Source organism: Strix aluco, chromosome 1 (assembly GCF_031877795.1).
Source record: "Strix aluco isolate bStrAlu1 chromosome 1, bStrAlu1.hap1, whole genome shotgun sequence".
Lineage (NCBI taxonomy): Eukaryota > Metazoa > Chordata > Aves > Strigiformes > Strigidae > Strix > Strix aluco.
The window spans coordinates 22028227-22053138 of record NC_133931.1 but is presented as its reverse complement, the minus strand read 5'-3'; the positions used below and the strand labels follow the sequence as shown (position 1 = coordinate 22053138).

Here is a 24912-nt window from a genome sequence, read left to right as displayed (position 1 = left end):
AGGGCAAGCGATCGTGAAATTTCTCCTAAATACCTATAGAATATTTCATCCACCTCTCTGTTCTGGGTGGGTGGCCTATAGTAGACTCCTACTACAACATCTGCCCTGTTGACCTTCCCCCTGATTCTAACGCAAAGACACTCTACCCTTTCTTCGCTACACTTGTGCTCAAGAATGGACTATGAGATTTTCTAATTTTGTACCTTTAGCAAAGGTGAAGTAATAGGGAAAAATTGAATTTTTAACATTTCCTCAAGTTCCAAAGACTACAAAATGTATGAGCTTCAGTGTTTTGGTTTTCCATGTTTTTAATCAACTCTTTTCTGACAGAACAGTTGATGGAACATGCATTTGTTCCAAAAAGTTGAGTAAGATGGAAATGGAAGGAAATACTAAATTCCAAATGTAATTGGGAATGTGCTCTTCATGATGCATGCCTAGGGAGGAGAATAACTACAGAGCCCTGGCAGTAGATGGGGAGAGGATGCTGTTCTTTGTGGAAGTGGTGGGTCAGTTAATGTTCTGGGTGGTAGTGGTTGAATTCATACAAGTGTGATGAATCTGAGGAAACAGGTGATATGCAAGATCTTGGAAGTGGTTTTTGTATTTTCTGTACTTTTGGACAATACCATGTAGTCCTGATGGGCTGCTGTTACAGCAGCCGTGGTTAGTAGGCTGTGAAGTACAACAGTTGTGGGCAGAAGTTGTAATACCTACAGTTCAGGTGGCCTGAAGTATTTGAATAAATACTTGGATATATACATCCTTTTTCAGACAGTGCTACAGATCATTCAAGGGTTTTTATGTTAATAGTGTTTTGGAATGTATTTATGTTCAGTATGGTTTTAGCCAGTTTAGCTGCAGTGATGCCTCTGTATTGTTCAAGGATGTCTTCGTCTGTTCAGTCTTCCATGTTTTCCTGGGTATTGGCATTGGTCTGTGTACCTGTTTTCTTCTGTTGAGGTTGCAGTGACACTCCAGAGCTGGCTAACAGGATTTCCCATGAAGCAAACCATCTCACATAGCTAGGAAATCTTGCTTCCATTAATAATTATTCTGCCGAAATACATATTTAATTGAACAAATCATGTGCAGCTACAGTAAACTATTGTGTATTATAATTTTCTAAGGTATATAAATAATTTTTATATATATATTCCATGCAGTTTATTTTATGGCATTTTTGATCCACATTGTTCTTTCAGGGGAGTATCTGACTGTTACAGCAATTATTGTTTTATTATTATTTGCTTTGTCTGGTTCCTGTTTCTGTGGTTTTTTGCTGATTTGTTTTTCCTTTAATATCATTTTTAGAAGTCAGTATTCTTTGTGTGTTGGTGCTCTTTTCTTCATTACTGCATTATGGCTACTTTTTCAATACTGTATGAAAAGTATAACTTGGAATGCTTTTGCAATAGTTAGGTTTAGAGACTGATAACATGACTAGAAGACCATGTAAATGGATACAGGTATAAAATGTCAATTTTTATACTGGTGGAAATTCTAACAGAAAAGGGATGTCATTTATGAAATTAATCTATTTCCTTGTACAGCTGAACCACAGAACCACTTCAATAGATTTTCCATACATATTCGGTTTATAAAGCAATAAAAATACAGGTATATTAATTATAGTTGTAATATCTGTAACATATTAGAAAGCAGATATTGTACACTGTGAAGGACGTAATATGTCAGCATATTGGGGGGATGAGCTCAAGTATGAGACATGCTACCCTTCCCCCTTTCACCTTTTCCTTTTCCCTTTTCTTTTCTCCCCTTTCTACCTCTACACAAGTAAATTGCTGTTGCTCTAACATCAAAACCTGGAAAGTTCTAGGTAGTGAGCACGATGTGCTAATTGCCCTCCATTTTCCAAGGCAGAATATAGCAGGTGAGGATCCTTGGTGCATGGTGGGAGATATTCTATCGCTTTCAGGATTGTAATATTCTGGAATATCTGTATTTTTCTTGTAATATGGAGCAGAAGCAATCTGAAGATCTACTTTTATTGTGCGTGAGTGGGTCACATTCTGGCACCCATGTATTGTGCTCTGCAGAGTGGGGGGCAGTGTGCAGCTGCACCTTGCAGAACAGAGAAGCGCATCAGACAAAACCCATGATCCAGACTCAAATTTTCTTATATATCCTCTTGCTTTGGTGTGAAAACAGATGACTTCACACATTTTATGGAACAGATTTCTCCAGCATCTATGCATGCCAAGTAAGCAAGGAGGGTGGCAGAACCATCATTATACTGCCTATCTCCATACTTTGGGTACATTTCTTATGGAAGTGAATATTGAGTAGTAGCTTCTTTCCATCACTTTGAAACAGATCAATAACCTCAGGAAAACTGAGCAGGGAGATTCAAAACCATCAGATTGCTGTGGTAGTTGTAATGTACTCCCATGCTCCTGTTCCCCTACTCACTGGCCCTCTGGGGTATGTGATCCTGTTCCTGTCCATTCCCTGATCTTGGTACCCTTTCTGTGCCACTCCATTAGCTGTTGCCCCAAGCTGAGGATGGAGAGTGGTTGGTTGGAGTCTGTAGCTAGTCCAGGAATTTAGGAGAGTTGCCTGTACTGATGTAGTCTTGATGTAGCCACTACAAGCCACAAGAATGTATGTGGTCTGAAGTGTTACATCACAAAAAAAAGTTATAAATGCATGTATGTGTGCAGTGCCCCTAAATTTGTTAAATGCTGTAGATCCCATTTCATGCAAGGGTTTTCTGTATATGCCTGTATATGTAATTTCTGTCATGATTGCCAGAGAATTGAGATACATCAATTGTATCTTCCCCCATGTAATGCTAATACCAGATAGCACTACCTTTCTTTTAATCTTTTTTAAAGTATTTAGGAGGGCTTTTTATAGAAATGCCTCTTAAAGTTGCAGAAAAGAGAAAACCTTTTGCTTTACTTACTTTACTCTAGAAAGCAACCAAAGCTGTCAGTGTGTGGACTGTACTTGTTTCTGTCTCTGAATATGCATCTACAATCTTCCTGAAAGAGATGATCAGGCTGAGCTTACATTTCCTACCCCACTTTTAAATCACACTTTGCTGACCTGCTCCTTTTGTTAATGTTATTTCTGAATCCATTGTAAATGTTATCTGTAGACCTGCAAAGTGAAATCCTTGCTCCTGGGGAATCAGTGTCAAAATTCCTGCTGACTTCCCTAAGGCCAGAATTTCCATCACAATGTTTTGATATGATTTGGTAACAGATTTGCAGATTTAATTTATGCATTGCATTAAAATACTTTGTGTTAGATAAATATGTCGTTGGTGTAAAGCTGTGTTTAAAGTAATAGTTGTGTGTCTTTGTTTTTACTTTTGGTCTTTTAGTTTCCAGCGTGTTGTCCTTTTTGGTTTTGTTTTATTGCTTTTTCTTTAATTTTGCTTACCAGAGCCAAAGCCTTAGTAGAAGAACAACGCCTTTTGTTCCTAGGGTTCAGGTAAAGACTTCGTCTGCCTGACAGAAACTAAAGTTGTGGTTTTTTCTTTTGTTTGTTATGGAAAATGCATAGTAGGAAAACGTTACATTATAGTCCGTTTTCCCGTATTTTTAGTGTGTTGCTTTAAACCATATTAACAAGTTTCATGTCATCTTGTGAGCAGCTTGTAAAATTCTGCATGGGGGTTAAAATATTAAATTAAAATTTAAAGAGACAACTAGTTTTTGTTTGCTGTTTACTCAATATTAAACTCATACAGGTTTCAACAGTGACGATGGCTATGCGTCCCACATACAAAATGTGTGTACTGTTTAAGCAATAAATAATTTGTGCTTGAGGTCATTATATAAAGATGAATGTCTCTTTAAATCATTCATTATCATTACTTAACACATCCTTTTTTGCATTTTCCAAATAATAGTAGCGCCTTGAGTGGAAGACAGGCAAAAAATTTGTACCTTGTTTAAAGAAACAAACTTTTTGTGTATGAAACTTAGTTCTTGCATTTTAAAAGTATATCAAAGCAACCAAAACTCTATTAAAATAAAAAATGAATTCTCCCATTGTATTACTGAATTTATTTAGCTTTGGTATTCTGTTTAGGTACAAGTTGTTTGCCTTTTTTCATTAGGAAACTCCTAAGGTACTGTAGATTAACACAAAAGTAGGTTTTACTAATATGTTATAATGCTTATCTTGCTTTGCTGCATGTTTTTCAGTTCTTTGTAAATAGAATATTATCCGCTTTTCTTACAAATATCTTTATGGAAATGTTAATCTTTTGTGTGGGAGCTGTATAAATGTTTCTCTTGTTTCATCAGTTGCTCAAGGAAAGATGTAAAGGATGATCTAAATGATCAGAATGAGATGACTAACTTTCATATTGAAATGGAAAAAAAGATCATATATATATATTTATAAAGGAATTCTAAATAAGACTGTAGGAAATTGTTTGGTTATGACTCATTTGATAAAGTACATTTTTTTCCACAATGTTTTTTCCCAAAAATAGTCCTTACAACTGCTTAAATGTAAATTCAAAATAAAAAAACTAAGAAAAAAAATGAGATTAAAAGAGTAGTGCCTTGATAGTATTGCTTTAGGTTAGCATATTATTATGTGCTAGAGACATAAACTCGCTTTGTATTAAAAATTTAAAACATCCTTTAGCATGATTAAGAATTTTGGCTTTTGCTCATGGTAATGACATCAAACAGGGGTACAAATTCAATCACAAGTTGTTAAGTAGTTCATAAAGATAAAGATTGTACATGACATAAGTAGTCTTTTAATATTTATTTTCTCTTTAGATATGTGCAAAATATAGAAATGATATGACAATTGATTGTTCGATTTAAAAAAGAAACATCTGCCTGAGACGTGCATGTTTCATAAAATACTATAATGTAGAAGTAACATGCAGTAGTTCCCTATTTCAATCACATTATTTAAAATAAAGAAATAGACATAAAAATTGTCAGTTCTACTCAGACTAATATCCTCTAAAGAAAAAAATCCACACTTTGATCAAATGATTATTAAAACAAGTGTAATATTTGATAGAGAATATCCAGCAAGAGGTGAAAGTGTATGAGGCTTACTCTCTCACCTCTGGTGGATTATTTTTGGTATTGTAGATACATAGGAATTGTCTTAGCCCCAATTTTATTTCTGCACAATGTCTGTGGAGTCATGGTGAACCTCTCTAACAGTTTTTTGCAAAGCTCAGTAACAGTCAAAACTAAACAATGTTTGTGATGAGTTCCTGAAGAACTCAAACTTATGACCTTGGCAACATCTTTACAACTAGACTGAAACAAAAAGTCCCCCATCTGCCCATTTTTAGTAGTGATGGTAGATAGTTTAAAATGGATTCATTTAAGATATGTTTACAATGCAGGCTGCAGAGAACAGGAATTTTCCAGTGATCTTTAAACAAGGGTACTAGAAGCAGTGCAGCAGCAGTGCAGAACTCTGGTTACTTTTTGGCTTGAGAAATTAGCTGACTCGGAGCTCTGAGATGTTTATGGTTGTTAGGAAGTATACATTACATTGTGGGCTGTGGTATGGCTGTGGTATAGCTGTGTTTGTAGAATTCCTTACAAGAATGAGATCTCCAAACATTCTGTTTATACCTATTTGTTTCATTCGCTCAACAGGAATTGCACATCTTTATTCTTGCTTGTATCTTCTCTACTTGTTAGTCTGAAACTGATCCTGGTGATAAATGTCCCAGATTCTGGCACAAGTTCCTCTTCCACACTTCTGTCTCTGTCATTCCATTCATTTTCTAGCTCTTGTATCACTGGATGATTTAAACCCCATCATTATTATTTTATTGGGAAGAGAAGCACTCAATTTCCTTTCTTCCCTACCATGCACCCTTCTCCTGAACTTTTACTAATTCTACAGTACTTGGAAAAGTGTGTGTTTATGTCCTGAACTTACAAATTCAATTTAGCATACCAGCAATTTTCTAACTTCCAGAGCGATGCTTTGCAATTTCTTCGTAGGAATGATCTATTCTTGAATTTGTGTTTTCCATGCAATATCTCTTGTTTACTTGGTGGAGCCTCCTTTTGAGCCAGAGTTGCCATTGAAACCACTGGGTTTTTTTCTAACTTCAAAAATTTCAGACATCATTTTTGCTTTAATACAGAACATCACTATATTTGATCATGTATAAAAATAGATGCATGTGTCTATTTGGCATTATTGAAATCAAGATGATGTCACTTAAAAAAGAAATTTTTAAAAGAAATCTAGATTAGGGCAGTCTAAATACCTCCATAATTTTTTGGCCTTCATATCCTAGAAGCTCTTCAATTTGACAGCCTTTTCTTGTATTTTTTCCAGCATATCAGACAGCAACTGAAACAGACAGCAATAATAGTTTGGTTTAGCAACGCTCAGTAGTCAGGATTTGTTAGAGGTATGTTTAACAACATCCAAAGATCACCTCAGCTACGCTTGAAGACTTTACCACCTTAGGGCAGTTTCTGCATCTACATGAACTTAAGTCCAAATAAAATGATTGCTGTAAGCATTTTTTAAAATAAACTGTTTTGTTTTGTTTTGGTTTTTTTTTTCAACAACAGATCCTGCTGGTGTATCTTTTGTTTCAGAATAATGCAAGAAAGAAAAGTAGTATCTCAGTTTCAAAATATTACACTAATAAACAGTTATGTAGGTTACATGAAAAATTGTAATGAACAACAAAAGAACAAAAATGGCTGGCCAGCTGTCTCTCAAACCCAGTGATGTTTGAGTAGGCTGTGGTGGTAGAAATCAAGCTTCAGGGCAGGTGGTCTCTTCCAGTGTCACAAGTTTTATCTCTTTTCTGTGAGATTAATGAAGCAACCCTTACATAATAAATAAAAAAAATAAAGTGTAGTATAGAATTAAAAACTTCAAATATTCTGTTTTTAAATCTAAAGTTATCACTTAAGGGATGGTGTGCCTGTATATGCTGTACACAAAACCACATTAGAATTGCATAGTTAAGCAAACAGTCAAACATTCATGAGATAGGAATATAGGAAGTGGCAATAATAATATTATCTAGATTTTCTTAACTGATTTCCCTTATGCATATATATTAGTGTATAGGTCCTAATTACATGATTACTTCTTTTCTAGAACTCTGACCTCAGTCAGTGCTCTGAATAAAATTTCTAGTTGAGACAGAAAAAGGATGAAATCTAGTAAACTGAACTTATGTCTTTAATTTATGTAACTTAACATGTGTTAGCTTCAAATAAGTCCGAGATGCCTTTGGGAGGAGCTTAGACTTGTACAGTTGAAGGAGAGAACTAAGTACCTCAAGATCTGCAGTGAGTAATCCAGCCCAAATAAAGGACACCCATCCCTGTTAAGTCTATTTGAAACTTAGACTACTTCAGAGGGTGAGCTGATTCTCCACAGGGAGGTGTTGTCTTCTGAGGCTACAGAAGACCAAAACAGCAACACTAGATACCTGCATCCTCACTCCTCAGAATGCAGCACCAGCAGTCAGTTTCTATATACTGTTATATGTGTAGGAGGCTCATTCCAGAAACAGGACAACTGTGGTTTAAGCCCTGTCAGAAGAGTGCCTTTATCATCAAGCTGTTGCACATCCCTTTCTCCTCTGGAGTATGAAGTCTCATCTGAGCCTGAGATACTGTGTGGCTGGGAATATAAGTGTGTCATGACAGTAAAGAAAGCCTAATTTTAGTGTAGCAGATTGCAGACCTGCTACCCAGCATGTGTATTGATCTTCTATTAGACCACTATTGGTTAAAAACCAGAAAGAATCCTATGAATCTGGGACCAGACCCTCACCTTTGTTTCTCCTGATGATCAGGTTGGATCACTTTTTAAGTGAATTTTAGGTGTCTACATCCTAAATTATCTAAGTAGACAAAGTCCTATTCAGGAAGTTTTTTAAAGGTGTTAGCATCAGCCAGTATGGTTTTCTTGTGGTGTATTTTATGTGTTCTAATTTTAGCTTTCTCTTTCGTTCATTTAGATCAGGATTCCATCATCACAGTTTCTTACATGTTCTAAGCTTTTAAAAGCACCATTCCTGCCTCTGTAAAAAACTGCTGAATGGAGGGTTTGTAGATTCTGCTGTTAGTCAGCTGCTTAAGTCTTTCAATGTTGAGCATCACACCTGTAGATTCTTATGGGACTTTCACCCTATGGATTGAATAATTCAATGTTCTTCACTTTTTGGTGTTAGGAATCTTCTCTGCATACAAAGCTATAAACGGAAAAAAATAATTTCCTCATCAACTTTTCTGTTATACATGTGCTATCCAATGTTTATTTCACAACATAAAATATATACAGTATTCTGAGGTGTGGTAGGATTGTCCTGCATTTATTAATTAAGAATTGAGAACCTATGATCAGAAACAACCAGGTTTTGTCCAGGTATAATACATACCTCAGACTTCAGTTCCAGCACTTTACTTAGCACTACATATCAAGCTCCAGGGTGTCATGCCAGGCTCCCAAACATTGAAGAACATGCAATTTGTAAAAACCTTTAAGGGATCCACCCCTTGATACACAAGAGCTCTGGGAAAAAGGAAAGGATGGAATCCAGTCCTTTTGAACTGTCTTAAGTGGCTGTCCTTTCTCTCCTTGTGAATAGAAAAGAAAAGAATAACATACCATCTGAATATTGTCATAATACTTATGCACAGGAGAGTCAGAATTAGATCAGTCCTATTCCCAAGCTCATTTTCCGTGTTCAGTATGCTAGTCTAACATTGGTTCTCATTTTCCTTTCCAGTTTCTTGCCTTAATTTCTTGTCAGATTTTCTTTCATCCCAATATTTCTGTGCAGTATATTTTGTGCCAGTTACAAAATGGCTGATTCTTTTGTCACCTCATTCCATTTCATTCAGTCTGTTTCAGTCTGGTTTTGCCTCTCTGTTCTTCTGTGGTTCTTGACGTTAGTGGCTCCATTCTTCCTGTGTTTCACCAAGAACCACTCTGTATCCTTTACTTTCCCAGTAATTCTAAAGTGGTTTCTGATTTGTCGCTTCTTCCTTCTTCTAATCCCATGAGATTGCAATCCCATCCTTCCCTCCATGGGGTTCTTTGTCCATTCTCTCACTCCCAGTTTCTTCCCTTCTTCTCTGCATCCAAGTCAAATGACTTATTGGGTTACAAGTGCCTGTGCTGTATATTGGAGTGCTAGCAGTGTGAACACAGGAAAGAGAAAGCCTTCTGGTTATAATTCTGCCTCCTGACCTTTCCTGTAACAAGTCAAATTACAGGGAATTACAGGAAAAATATGCCCATTATGTACAAGTTTTTCCATTTTTTTTCAGAGCATCAAGAGAAAAGTAGAAGGTATAAATCAATGCAAATTGTTCCAAAACACAGATGTTAGAGCATCTCAAAGAAATTATGTCACATGATTTAACTTTCTGCTTAGAGTCATTCTCCAAACATTTTAACTGAAGTTTTCTTGCAAAAATTCAGTCTGAAACAAATATAATGAAGAAATATTTCCCTGAATATGAACACATAATTCTGGTTATATTTTTTGGCAACCATGTCTAGATTATCTCACATTCACTCAGTCACAGTTTGTGATAGTGTCTGTATCACAAGTATATTTCATTTTGCTTAAGCAATGATAAATTTTCCCAAAAAAGCAGATGAAGAAGATTGTCTTCAGTGCTACTCCCCTTGGGGTGTGGGACTAGCCAAGTCTGTCCTTTGCCCAAGGAAGCCTGTGGATGGATACATTGAGTGTCAGAAAACATTTAAGTTGACTTGCACTTCAGAGATCATTGAAGTTTTGCTTTGGTTTCATACAGTTGATGCAAAGCTTTCTACTTGTGATCTGTAGCTGGATGAAGATATCTGGTAGTCCAGATAATTCTCAGTTTAGAAAAAATACTGACAGACCCCCATGCTTTGCAGGAATGTAGGAACAGCATCTAGACCTCTCTTAAATCTGATGTATTAAGGATTATTTCCCTAACAGTTTTCTGCTTTAGTAGCCACAGCCCTTTTAACTCTTAGTACCAGAAACCTAAAAAGTCAGTAGTAGGGCCAACGCCATGCTAGTGGAGGACAGGTATCCTCCCCTTTTTAATATCCATTCAAACAGCGCTGGTTGGTGGCTACAGGAGTTGCAAGATCTAAAGTAATGGAGAAGGAAGAAGTACACTGCCACCATTGCTTGTGTTGGTGTGTCTTAGTGTAATCTCACTGCAGTACTAAGGATGGCAGAAAGCTAAATCAGCCTCTTGTTGGTGAGTCAAAAGTCTTGAGAATTGCATCAAGACCTTTCTTTAAGTGACTGAAATGCTGAAGATGAGTATCTATGACAGCAGATGGAGACCCTGTCTCTGAAAGGATATGAGATGGGCTCCACAGAAAGTGCATCTTCCCCTGGTTATGTTTACCTTAGCTAGGGTATATTCATGCCTAAAGGTGCATTGCTTGGTTAGATATGGAGTTGGGCATTATCCTCTTTGATTCCCTTAAATTCAGGCAGGGTCAGTGTTTCCTTTACATGCCCTAGTTTGTCCTCTTCTCAGGCAAACTCCCCATGAAGAGAGCCTCCTCTGTCAGCTGCAGTTAATGGTACCGCAGTGGTACCACCATGTAATGACTCCCTGGCTATTTGGAAAGCTTTGTTTTGTCCTAACTGTACCATTTCCCTCTTCCACAGTTACTGCTCTGAAGTAGGTATATCCTTTCCTTGAATAATGTATTTGCACCTATAGTATTCAAACTGCAATAGCTAAATAGCAGCTTCTAATGACTGTAGTAAAAAAAGATAGCAGACCAAATCTAAGACCGATTTCTATAGATGAGTAAAAGTAGTTTTTGCCTTGTTGTTGCTGAGTTGGACTGTGAAGAGGGTTGGACTACTGACCTTCCCTGTCTTACAATTGGTGGAGGGCTTAAATGATTCCAGCATGAGTCTCTGCATCTTGAAAAACATTTAGAGATTTGAAATATTTATGGCCTTATCCCATAGTCTTTCCAGCACAACAGGACATGAAAAATTCATTCATTCATTGTGCATAAACTCCTTAGAAATGTATATATATGAATACCATACATCAGTAATGCAAATAATACAATATCACTGCCAAGAGAAAATAATCCTAACTAGAGCACCATGTGAAAAACTGTTAGTGTGAAATAATGTACTTACTGTACAGGGTTTTTAAAAAAGAATTAACTCTTGGTACATACTGAAACTATTATAATATTAATTTATTTTTGTGCTTTGTTATAAATACAAAGTAGAACATGGTATTTTCTGTTTAAGTAACCAATATAAATAGAAGTTTATGAGCAAAATTAATTTTAAAGTTTAATATGCTACTTTGTGGTAGAAATGATTTCACTAATTAAGATTTTCTCATTACAGATAAAACTGTGGTATGACAAGGTTGGTCATCAGTTAATAGTGACAATATTGGGAGCAAAGGATCTTCCTTCAAGGGAAGATGGGAGGCCAAGGAATCCTTATGTTAAAATTTACTTTCTTCCAGACAGAAGGTAGGCTGAACACAAAGACAAGGAACTTTTGAGTAAGAATTAGTCTGAAACTCAGATGGCATGCACAGCTGAGTTTACCGGTCATACATATACGGAAAAATCTTAAGAGTTTGGATATTCTTTAATGAACATGCTTTGTAACAGCAATGTGTCTTCTGAACACTAAACAGAAACTCACTTTCACTGGCTATTTTAGTAAATACCAAACAGAAAAGGAAAGGTAAACATATGTCATTGCCTGGGGAACTGTTATTTGCAAAGAATGTTGTTAGTGTTTTATAGTGCCCTTATTTCCTATGACAGTTATTCCTGTCTAGTGCAAAGAAAATGCTATAAAGTAAGGTTCACAGATTTCTGGACTGATCAGACCAGCAGTTTGGTTTACACAACAAAGCAGGAACAGGTTTGGCATCTGAAACCCATAGATGTCATATCACAGTATAAGTGAGTTAAGGCTGAAGGGGACTCAGTTAAGATTTCCCAAATGCACCTTGAAAACTTCCCCTGAAGCACAGGACTGATACTAATCTGGACTGGCATTATATACATATTTAGGGAAAATGAAACTGTGGTAGGGACCCCTGTTCCTGAATAGCTCCTTTGCTTTTTAGTCCATGATTTTCTGCCATTTCAACTTAGGTGGTGAGAAGAACAGCAAAGGGGATAATGTGTTCCCCAGCTGATTTTTTAAATTGGTATTTCCTCAGTTTGTGTCAGTAGGGGAACATGTTTAGCTTTATTTTGTAGTGTATCAACCAAATAATTTGAAGATTTAACCTGACTCAGTGTATGAAAGATTGACCAGTGGATTGCTGACTCTGTAGAATAGGATGTAACTTTACAGTTTATATTTTTACATCCTTTGCTTTTCCTAAGAGCTAAACTGGGAAGATGCTAACTATCTCCAGTACCAGTTGACTTCAGCAGGAATTAAGGCTATTCAATATTTTGCAAGACTGCTTTTCCACTTACATTGTATACCATATGTTGACAAGAAGATTTTTTGTGACTGCATAATTTGTTGTGTCACTGACAACAAAAAGATTTTGGATGGATTGTCTTGGGCTCACCCATATTTGAGCTGTTGGACTAGATTCTTAGTTTATTCAAATTGCTGAAGTGTGTTTGGAGATGCTGAAGCTGTGCTAAACTGAGAATCAGGTCTGCTTAAATTATCTTATCTGCTTTTTCAAGATTAATAAAGCTACCAGAAATGTCTGTGTTCAGAATGCTTCACAATGTAAGTTTTAATAACTAAAAATATATAGAAGGAAAATATTTAATTAAATACTTTCAAGTATACAGACACAAAAAGCTACATAACATTAAATTTTATTATGCTATACTGATGTTTCCCATTTATGTGAAGTATTCAGAACTTTATTATATGTATTTTTTATCACTTATGTAAGAATCAGAAATTTATCTTACTGAATTGTGGTTCTTTTCTGATGTGCAAATCCATTTTCCTTTCCTTAGAGGTAAAAACTAAGTAAGCAACAATCTCTTTCTTGTGTACTAGAAGGAAACGTGCTTGAGGTAAAATACACTTAAATAAGTCAAGCGTTTAATTAGATGAAGATACTGAACTCTCTTTGATTAAACAAATTTCATTGGAAAGGCTTGTCCAATGTAACTTATTTCAGTTCTCAAGGGTAAACAAATCTTCAGTATAATAGAAATAATTACATTATTTGTTTTAACAGTGTGTCTAAAAATATTGTTTCTTAGTTAAAATTTTGAACCAGCATCTAAGTAACAGTTCAGAAATACAATAACTATATCACAGTTGCAAGTATTAGCAAATGGACAATATCTGCTTTGCAATATTAAAAAATCGTCATAAATTAGTACCAGAGCTGAATTATCAGCAGGTGTAAAATTAAACATTGTTATGAGAACTCTTGTCAGTATTCTCAGTAGAAGGAATGTGGGTGTTTTCCAGCAAAACTTGTTTCCATTAGAAAATATTAATTCTTTCAAGAAGAAATATTCTGTAAAACACATTACTTTCAACAACACCCTGGAGCCAGAGGCAGGAGTGCCATTGTAGCATTCATGGAGACTTCACGGCTCCAAAACATAAGGCCAACCTTGTAGGGAAGATCCACCTTCAACCTGGGTAGTTCTGTGGGGGGACCCAAAGGATTTTGGGAGCTGTTTTGAGAACAATGTTCCTTCCAGTGTTGCTGGAAAAAGACACATAACATTCTCAGGGGTTCTGGTTTCCCACCTGTGGAGCCTTTAGTCAGGAAAACCCCGTGGAGAAGGCCCCACACTGCACACAGCTCCCTGACCATTCCTTCAAGTGGGCCAACTTCTCCCTCCTGCTCTGCAGTTTAATAGTCAGCTGCTGTAGGACTGGAAGCTTGAATGAATCAGCTGGCTCGTTTATCTGAAATGCAGATTTTTGCTATGCGCAATGTTGTCTGCATACGCGTTCCACTGTCAGACTCTGCCTCACAGAAATCCCACTTACAAAAGTATATTTTGCTTTATAAAATGCTGTTTCCAAAAAAATATATTAAAACTTCCCATTTTTTCAGGGAACTTCTTAAAATTGAATTGGCACATGAACTGGAATTCACCTAACTTCAGTTTTTAATATGAAGTTATGAATTATCTTCAATATATGTGCTGAACTTTATCATAAAGGACTAATCCTGACATAGATTATAGTGCCCATAATACCTCAAAATTTACTGCTTTCCATGATATGCTTATTACGGTATAATGGTCTTGTGAATATTTTTAATATTTAATTTTTTTGCAGTGATAAAAATAAAAGAAGAACAAAAACAGTAAAGAAAACATTGGAACCTAAGTGGAATCAGACATTCATTTATTCTCCAGTTCATCGGAGAGAGTTTAGAGAACGAATGTTAGAAATTACTCTTTGGGACCAAGCACGAGTTCGAGAGGAAGAAAGTGAATTTTTAGGAGAGGTATACAATTATTGGTAGTTACTATAGAAATACTGTTGCTCACATATTCATGTCTAGATGCAGTATTTTTAAAAAAATAATTAAATATAGCAAAGCAAAACTTTTAAATTGTTGTATTTGTCTTTATTTCACTTAGTAGTAAAGAAATAGTGATCTCGCACTTATGACATAGTACTGATATGAGATCCTTTCTCTGTCTGTTGTTTTAGTAACAGCATTCACGTGGTTTCTCAATTTCTTTTAGAATTGTTCATTAAAATCCATATTATCCATAGTTGTGTTTTACCAAAACATGTTGGCATGTTGCTGACTAACTTGCTACAAGACATTTGAATGCAGTAAAGGTTGTCATAAAGTAATAAAGGTTTTGTGAAAGATTTTTGCTATATTTAGTGTTGTAAAAGTTGCAGGAACTCCTTACATATTAAATGAAAGATTTTTATAAAAATTCAGATAAAGTCCTTAACAATGAGAATAACAGAATAAAATTTATGACCATACCTGTTTTAAAATATTCTGTTATGTAATGCTTTCCTACTTTTAACCATTTTTTTTTTTTTTTCAGATTCTTATTGAGTTAGAGACAGCATTACTAGATGATGAACCTCACTGGTACAAACTTCAAACGCATGATGTCTCTTCATTACCACTTCCCCATCCCTCACCGTATTTGCCACGCAGACAACTCCATGGCGATAGTCCCACACGGAGGTTACAAAGTAGGTTCTTAGTTTTATACACTGTGTATAGTTCATTTTAATTAATGTGTAAAGTATATTAAATTCTTGTAGATGGGAAGCTGATGGAATTCACGTGTTCATTTGTAGCTGTTATGAATTAGGTAATTTATAATTACTGATGAGAGTCTGATAATATTGAACACTATGCAATACAGCAGTTTTTTCTTATGAGATCACCTAGTTCAGATCCTGAGCTTGAGCAAACTATCCTGATCTTTTGCAATGTGCTGTTTTTATCTTGAAGTCCTATCTTCTATATTATGTTTATCATATAATTGTTTAAACAAAAGTGAACGGACATGACCTTTCTCTTTAGCTCATACTTCTTAAAAGTGAGGTGACCTGTATATAACATCATATGTAGCTAAATTAATACCATGGCCTGTTGCCTTGTTTTGATACAATTTTATGTGGTTACATTCACAAATGGAATTTTTCTTAAAATTCTATTTTGTAGAGTTTGGTGTACTTGATCCACAGTAGCTTAATGTTATCAGTAGATATTTTGAAAATATACTATGCTAATAAAAATACAATATGCTAATAAAAATAGATACATAAGAATAAGACAGTAAAGGGTGAAAATCTATTTCCTTAATACTTCATTGTTTCTATAGTTTAACTGTCAGTACTGTCAGTGATTTAAAGCTATCCTTCACTGAATTAACTTTATAAAATATCAGTTGACACTGATATAAAAAAACCTGACAGTGATATAAAAAAACCCAGAAAAACCCAACAAACCAAAAACTGTTTCTAGAAATTCTTTGGGATTTTTTGAGTCATTGTATGTGAGTCTGTGTGTACATGTTACACACAAACTCGGAGACACATATGCATGTGTAGCCATGCAAACAAGCTTGGATAATTCATGTATTCTATGTGGATTCTCTATTAAATAATCCCTTGTATATAAGTATTTCAAGTTGTTGACAGTTTTTTTGTCTGTGCACTGGATGGTGAGAAGGATTAAAATGCTCCATATCATAATATTCTGAGATAGATACATTAACAGAGTTACAGTTCATAGCCTTCAAGCTGTAAGATTATACTTATCCACAAAAGGGGGAAGAAATTATAGTAAACATGTAAGGAGTTCTGTTTCAGTTAGTTCTCTTCAGTCTTCTCAAGTACCATGACTATTGTTTAAGTAAAGTTTTAAAATTATTTTTCTTCTATCTTTTCTGCCATCTTGTAACACATTTTAGGAAGTTAAATTTTCCATGTAAAATTACTTTTACAGACCAGCTGGACATTTCAGTATTTGTTTGTATGTGAAGTTACTAAAATTCTGGTTTTCAGGAAATCATCAGTCCTGCAAACCAACCTGTTTGTTTATAGTAGTTCCTGTCTGTGCAATAAATAACTGCCATGAAGAATGAATAAAACAGCAACTGCTTTATTTTGGAAAAGGTTGTAGTAATACCTGACTAAAGATCTGTTCAATGATATTGACTCAAAATTTGAAAGTCAGTAAGTTTTTTTTAATACTAATACTAATAAATACTAATACTAATAATGTGGTCAACTGAACAATCTTATATGCCTGTCTGAAAATGTAGAGGGAAGGACTTCTGGTTTGTTGAAACACTAATTTTGGTGTAGAACTCCTGCTTTTCAATGAAGATGATCTAGCCTGGCTGTTCCCAGAGTGGTACTTTGACAAGCTGAGGTTCTAGAAACTCCAGCCAAATAAGTAGTGTCAGACTTTCACTGTGATTGCTGGAGAATTCACATACTCCTACAATAAATTATGATATTTGCATTAGTACTGAGAGCGGGATCCCATAAAGAAGGATTTTCTCTGGTGTCCTGGGAATAGCAATTAAAAAGGACAATTTTTTTTTTAAATTGGTGTCACAGCTCTGAAATGGAAATAAAAGTACTTGGTGTCCAGAGAGGTGGTGGAATATCCTATTGGAGATATCCAGAACTCAACTGGACAAGGCTGAAACTGGTGTTGCACCAGATGGCCTCCAAAAAGCTCTTCCCACCCTAAATGTCATCACCAGGGGACTGGTAAAGGGCAGACAGCGTATCTTGTGGCTGTTTGCCTTCCCTAAGTAAAATATCTGTAACATATAGAAATCTAGTTCTTTTACTTCTTTTGAGGGCTTCAAAAGAATATTAAGTTAATCGTAAGATCTTTGTTTCTTGTGTCTGAAGCTGTTTTTGTATCCTTCAATAACAACTCTTGTATATGTGAAGCAGATGTTATCTAGGGGTACATTATGACAATGTGAAAAAAATATCCAGAATGAAGACAAGGTATGTCTAGCAAGTTTGTCTATCTTTTTCAAAGCACATCTTAGAACACTTAATGTGCTGTTACACAGTAGGCTGATTTCAATTTCTGGGGCTGCAAAATCTGAGCAGTTCACTCCCACCTTTTTTTCATTTCTGTGGAGCTTCTACATATATAGTGAGTAAAATATGAAGTATTTTATTCCATGCCCCCCAAAATTGTTAGTGTGAGAAATAACAAGAGAGAGATTTTGAATTACAGGGTTGTTTGTATAAATACACATCTACACATCTAAGCTTTCTTATCTTCGTGATTGCCAAGTAGCTATAAATACATATATTTGAAGGCAATACTTAAATGTTATTCTACAAATGTAGTTTAAAAGAACCACCTACACTTACCACTTCTATTCTCTTTTTAATATCACTGAATTGTAGCATTCCTGAAGAAGAGCAGTCTGTCATCCCTGAAGACTGAACTATATTTACAGATAGCCAGTAGCAAAGTGCAGGCTTTCCACAGAGCCCCATATGCCATTATTTTAGGAACCAGCTTTCAGAGACAGTAACTTACTTTCTACATATATTTATCTCTCAATATCTTTCAATGGGCATTATTTTGTGGTACAGACTGATCTAAGCCAGCTGTCCACCTTCCCTTGCCCAGTCCTCTGATCCGTACAATCCATTAACTTCCTAGTGATGAAGGATCATTACCATGCTTTTTCCTTAGTATGTTTTGAAAGACATCTGCTTAGAAACTGGAACTAATATAGAACATAGATCTTTCAGCAAATTATATTTCAGATTTTAATAAACTGACTGTTTTTTGTCCAATTAGTATATTTTGAGATTTTTCTTATGTGAAATGTGAGGTAAGGGGTAAGTCTATTTTACTTATCATGCCAAACTCTTGAATTTTAAAAATGGTGTCATTTTCTCTAACATTTCATGTAAAATCACCCAAACATCAAGAATTCCAGACAGCATTTAGATTTACAGACAAACCGAAGTTCTTTTTATATTGCCTCTGAAAAGAGATTGTAAACAGAAAATGTGTGGTTTGAATGTTGTGTTCATAGTCGTTAGGATCAATGGGATGGAAGTTATTGTTAGTATTACCATTTACTGGGAACAGATACAGAAATCAAGCAGGGTTTATACCATGGGATTGCAAATCAGAAATTACTTCCTCTTCATGTAGCCCAGAATACAGAGATAACAGACATCAAATTGGATCTGAGACATTCTTATTCAATCTTTTACAGTTATGTTCATGTAATGTGTGCATTTGTGCAGTGTGAGCTGGTACTGTTTAGTTGATAAAGAATACCAGGTTGCTGTGTATTTTGAGAAACAACAATTGTTTTTAGTTTTATATTGACTTTGAATTTGTTTTAGAAGCAGATTTTGTTTTACTTCAAGTATTTTAAGAATTTCCCAATTACTTAGGATTAAAAAGTAACTGACACTAGTTGCTAAGTCAGATTTCGAAGCTTTAAAATCAAGCTGTCTGATCTGCAGACCGCAGAGAGTGGGTGTACAGTGTAGATAACAGCTAAATGCCAAAATAAGGGAAGAAATGTGAATATAACAGTAAAACCAGACATTTTCAGGTCTCTAGGTACAGCATAGGTATGTACAGCAGCAGAAGTAGAGCTTTTAATTGCCACAAGAATGTGCAATATGGTTTGAAAAAGAAAAGTAAAGTTTTATATTTTGAGCATCCTCAGTAAGGGAAAAATAGTAAGTCTATGTGAGATAAACTGCTGAAAACAAAGTCTAAGATTTTAGAAATGATGCTGTTTGGAAATCAACACATAGATGTCCAAAATGGTGGATCAAATTGTATTTTTTCAAGAACTGAACACCAGAAAAATCAGTTAGGATTAAAATAATTGTAAATAAATAGACTGTGAAGTGGCTTTCTTTTAAAGTGAATTTGACTTTTATTGCTTTTAGAATTAAAGTAATTGATGACTTCACTATGTTTCATGATTCTTAAGTCATATAAAAAATTATGGAGGGAGAGAAATTACAGTAATGAGTACTTAAACTGTGGGCACAAAAATTTAGTATAGTTAGGTTCTACAAAGAGGTCTGCATATAGTGTGCAAAAACTATATATAACATTTCTGAATTTTATTTATTCAGATGGGAATAAAAAAATTCTATAATGCATAAGCAAAGTGTTTCAAATCACTTGAAAAGTTTTTGTCATCTTCATCAGCTTTGTACATTTTCCCACATCAGACTATTTTTCTGGAGTAATGCTAAGTTTTTAACATGCTAAAAGTTCTTACATCTGACTAGAAAAAACAAATTGATAGACTGAATTCACAAATAAAAGACCCCATTGCTTATTAATTTTTGAAAAACACTTTTAGATGGACTTGTCATTGCTGGATGCTAAGGGGTTTTTTTTTGAAAGTTCTGTGGCTGTACCATCAAATCAAAGATGAGTTGAATGTTATAACTATTAATTCAAGTCCTCTCTTCCATAATTTAAATGTTAACATTTTCAAGTCTATATTGTAGAACATTAAGAGATTAAAGTTTAATAATAATAAATTACAATGTATCTGAAACTTCACCCTGTGAAATCTGAGCCCCTGCATTTCAAACCTCAGTCTTCCAATGAAAGCTATTGACTTCCTTGGAACTCTGTGGAGTCTCATTTTACTGCAGAATCAGGATCTTGCTGTCTCAGCAATTTCCTTTTAGTTTGTTTGAATATGGTAAGTCAGTATGATATTTTAAATCAGTATCCCTGAATCTTACTTGAGGGACTTATACTGTTCACTAGTAGGTAAATAAGTTATACTTAGTGGAAACATGCATCAGTGACTTTTTTCCAAATTATAATATGGAGCATTTTATGGTCAGTGGCACAGACTATGAATGATGAATTATAAGAATTTTACCCTAGAGAGCAAGAATAACACCTATTTTTCTCTTTCATGCTTCTTCCTTAATTTTTCTTTCTTTTATGGAACACAGGCCTTGGGCATGTTATCTTTGTTTGCATGCGTTGATGTTTGTTTCACAAAATATGGATATATATACCAGTATTGTATTTATTATACATCTATGATTTATTTATTATACTTATCGTACATCTGTGGTTTATTAAATACTTTAATTAAAAGGTATTTAACATGATACAGGGGTGTCTGAAAAGGCCTTAAACTATAAAAATATTTTTGTTTTGCCTCATAAAAGAAACTTATTTAAGATATTAATACTGTGCTGTTTGAAAATTTTAAAATAAACTTTATTAAATTATAATTAAACTACAAAAATACTTAAAATCCTGTTTTGAAGCAGTTTAAGGGAATTTGATTATTCATAACATTGTTGCTCTGGTTAGTTGATAACATCATGGCATTAAACTACTCTTCTGTCATGTAATGATGTCAGAAAAGCAATGTTCTGGAAATAATTCAGTGGACAGGGTAAAGTAACCTTGCTAGACAGTTGATAAATAGCAAGTCAGGTGACCTTTAAAAAGAATCTAAAAGATATAGGTCCATACAGTAGCTTCCTTTTCTGGCTAAAGGTAGTGTGTATTTTTTTTTTTTAATTGTTGAAGCATAATAAACTATCATATAATACTGTGATGGTTCTGATGAAGTTTTCAGATGTGTTTCATACTATTCTGACTTTTTTCTTTCTGTGTTATAACCATACAGAAACATACATGGCTTCCTGAGTCCTCACTCCCTTTATAGTCTCAGTATTTTTATATTCTTGTGCTCTTCAAGAAGCACTACCCTTTTACAGATCTTTCCAGAAGTTAAATTCAGAAAGTCCATCTTTTAATTATATAAAAAAATTTCTAGACTGTGTTCATTGAATTTTTTTTTTTTGGATGGCACTCGAACCTTTGGTGACTTCCTGATATTGCTGGAGTAAACTAGAAAACTTCCCCATACTCCATTTTTCATAGTTTTGTAGCCAAAGAAGAATCTGTTTTTCATGAAATTCATAACTGGAAGAGATTAGTACCAAGGAATACAAATATTAGAGAAGTTATGCAGTAAAGATCACATCTAAAAGTTTGTAAATTATTCTGAAAAAAACCCCTATTACTCACTTTGAAATGATATAGCCTAATGGAATTCTGGAGCTGGGCCATAAAAAATAATCACGGTTATCAAGAAACCCAGTTTGAAAATATAGAGAGTTAGCAATTGTAAGTAGTAGATGATTTAGTGATATGGGGTACATACTGAATTAGTACCTGGATGTCAGAAAAATGTGTGACTTGACAGAAGGTACCTAGTCATCCAGTGAATTCTTAAAAGCAACAGTAGGCAAGAAATTGAAGTTTTAATTTTTCCTCTAATTGTCATATCTTGTCATTTGAGGTGCATTTACTCATAGACTGTCACTCTTTAATATTAAAGATGGTGTCTGTGAGCTGTTCAACTATAAGGAATAAAAACATTCATAATGTCTTGCTAATGGCAAGATACTATTCATATTATTCTGATTTACTGGCTTCTTCGTATTACCTTATGAAAGTCACATTTACAAAATCTGCAAATGCAAAGTAATAATTCACATTTCCATAATTGTCTAGATATTTGCATACTATTAGCAGGTTTATAAAAACTGGTATGGTTGTATGGAAAGCTAAAATACATAAAATGGACAGACTTAAGGAATACAAGAATAAATCAGATATTGCAAGTATTTAATCATTGTGCTCACATTAGGACTCTTAAATTCACTGGTAACAATGATATGTAGATTCATGTATGCACATATTTACCAAATCAAGACCTAGCTCAAAACAGAACATTGACTGGAACATCACTTCTGAGTCTCTAAAATTTAAAGTAGGATTCACAACTACCTCTCAGGGAAGTTCTACTAATAACTTCCTGCTGAGGTGCAGTGTGCAGTAACTTTAAGGGTAGCAGCTCATATTGTATTCCTAGTTGAATATGCATTTTGCCCTCACAAAGTTAAACACTTGCATATAGTAAATGTGCAGTTGTATTTCAGAATTGGAAATGGCTGTAATAGCAACTGAGTATAAATGTTGATCCAGAAATGATTGGCATTTTTGTGGTTTAATTTCTCCTAGCTGCCTGAGTTTCATTGCTTTGAATGAATGTGGCCTACTATATCAAATTCTTCAGTCTCTAGCAGCAATTATAATGAAGTTTAAGGTTCTAACCATCCCTGTTACATGTACTGATTCATGTATTTTTCCCTGACACTACTTCATTTCAATATTTGTTTTCCAGATAAAGGCTTATATTCATATAATTCAGGTAAATTTTCAGCATGCCAGAAATGCTTATTGCTTCCATATACATGCAAAATTTAATTTGATATTTATTGGTGTGCTTTTGCTACCTATTGTGCAGATGCTAAATTGCTTAAATGTTCCTTGGCTTTTCTTGTCTGCTTTTCAGTCATAGGTCTTTTGTTGGCTTTCTCTATTCTTAACATCTCAGTGTTGATACTGGAGCAGTATTGTAACATTATACTTGTTTTGCCTGCCTTTATTTTAGGTAGAGCTTTGGTAGGTAAACTGTAGTGAGCTTTTTTGACTATACTAGGAAAATGCTATTTTGCTTAAGCTATATTAAAAAGAACAACATTGTATTACAGCTGTTTAAGAACTAGTGTAAGTAGTTTTAAAATAGAGACATGGGGTAAGAGAAGTACTGGCAAAATCAGTATTTTTACTGATACATATTTTTACAGTTTCATATTGATTTAAATCCCCAGTTAAAAATCCAGTTGCTATATCTGAGAAGTTTGCCTTAATTAAATATAAATAAATTAACAATGTAGAGTTTTTGCAAACTTAAATTTTGTACTGCATTTCATGTGGGACTTTTTGCAGTTCCTGCAGTTTTAATTATGGGAATCTCTTTGAGAATTGGTTCATCTAATTATCTTTTAGTTATGTTTAAAAAATGAAACACACATTGTTAAGAAAATAGATCCAATACCATGGTAGAGAGAAACAAAAACCCCACAGGATCTTTCCTGAGAGTAGCACTAATAAAACCCGGTTTCCATTACATTTACCTTTAGTCTCCCATTTTCTTCTATTCCATTCTCTCCTGAAATAATCTCACATTCTTCTCATGTTTTACAATATCTTTACACAGGAAGAGACCATGTTTGCTGTGGTGACTGTGGACTTCTGCACATATGAATTAGCCACAAATTTTAGCTTGATAATGTTTCTTTTTCATTAAGAGGTTCTGATTTGTATCTCTCTCTTCTATCCAGCAACCATTTTCAAAGATCATGAGGAACTTAATTAAACTTGGAATTTATACCTCTTTGTCAATGGAAATGAAATTGGTCAAAACCTTTAAAAAACCCCTATTATATGCAGGAGGATAAAGTGACAGATTGACATGAAGACAGCGGAACTGCATGAGAAGTTAGCTCACACTAAGAACCCTCAGGCACAGACTGGATGAATATGAGAGCACAAATTATTAAGACAGTTGTTGTGAAACTGATTTTAGGGTTGCTTATATGTCAGCTTTGAACACAGAACAATTACGGACAATGCTAAGTTAATTTAACTGGTTGTGAAGGCCTTCTGAGAGCTTCAGGGAAGGCACTCATAAGCATGCTTCACTACCCTTTGTTTTCCCAAGGAGTCCACAAAACCTTGTAAAAGCTTCTTGCATTGTAAGGGGCAGAATCCCCAGCTCAGGAGCTTGGTCTGCTTTCTTTTTCCCCCTTTTTTTTTTTCCCCCACACAAGAAAAACACAGCATTCCTGACCCATAAATTTTGCTCTTTCTCCTGTATTTAAGCTAACTCACCTAATTTTACTTCTTATTCTATCCCCTGTCCTAGTCCGTTCTGATAACTGTGTAGATTGGTTGTGTAGGCTTTAGTACAGTTTTGAATCTCATGTATTCTCTTGAGGCCTATATCAGAAATATCAATGGGCAATATATGAAGCACAGAAGGTATTATATCTTGCATTGGTTCTCCTGTATATTAATAACAGAGTGGAGCACAGCTCTGTGCCAACTTCTTTTGTCGTATAGAAGTCAGATCTTTCAGAAAGCACAGATTTTCGTTGCTTTGCAAGAAAACATTTATGATTGCACATTGTTTCATTGATTTGGAAGAGTTCCAGTTATTTAGAACGTTGTTATGGAAAGGAATTTGATTCTGTCGACACAGAATAGGATAGAATAGTTAAGTTGAAAGGGATCTACAACAATCATCTTGTCCAACTGCCTGACGACTTCAGGGCTGAGCAAAAGTTAAAGTATGTTATTAATGCATTGTCAAATGCCTCTTAAACACTGACAAGCATGGGACATCCTAAAAAGATTCTCTGAAAATTTCTTCAATGATTTCCATATTATTTTTATTCAGAAGTTGTTAAAGCTTTCCATGGCCACCAACACTGCAGCCTGTGAAACGTTAACAAAAAAATTTGATTCATAAAGTGGAATAAAACATCTCACTTTTTTTTTCATGTTATTGCTAGCC

The 24912-nt window shown here is 34.8% G+C and overlaps 1 protein-coding gene across 27 annotated transcripts in view; it reads left to right on the top strand.

Annotated features, from left to right (window-relative positions):
* The window catches only part of RIMS2 (regulating synaptic membrane exocytosis 2), a 500381-nt gene that overhangs the window by 280552 nt on the left and 194917 nt on the right, over positions 1–24912 (top strand). For 13 of the 27 annotated variants that reach the window (XM_074814158.1, XM_074813564.1, XM_074814190.1 and 10 more), the window contains 3 exons: positions 11357–11487; positions 14261–14432; positions 14998–15151. In XM_074814158.1, coding sequence (XP_074670259.1) covers positions 11357–11487; positions 14261–14432; positions 14998–15151 — 457 coding nt within the window. Of the gene's footprint in view, positions 1–3414; positions 3463–11356; positions 11488–14260; positions 14433–14997; positions 15152–22674; positions 22702–24912 lie in introns of all 27 variants that reach the window. The other 14 variants (XM_074814086.1, XM_074813314.1, XM_074813163.1 and 11 more) reach the window with 2 other exon arrangements.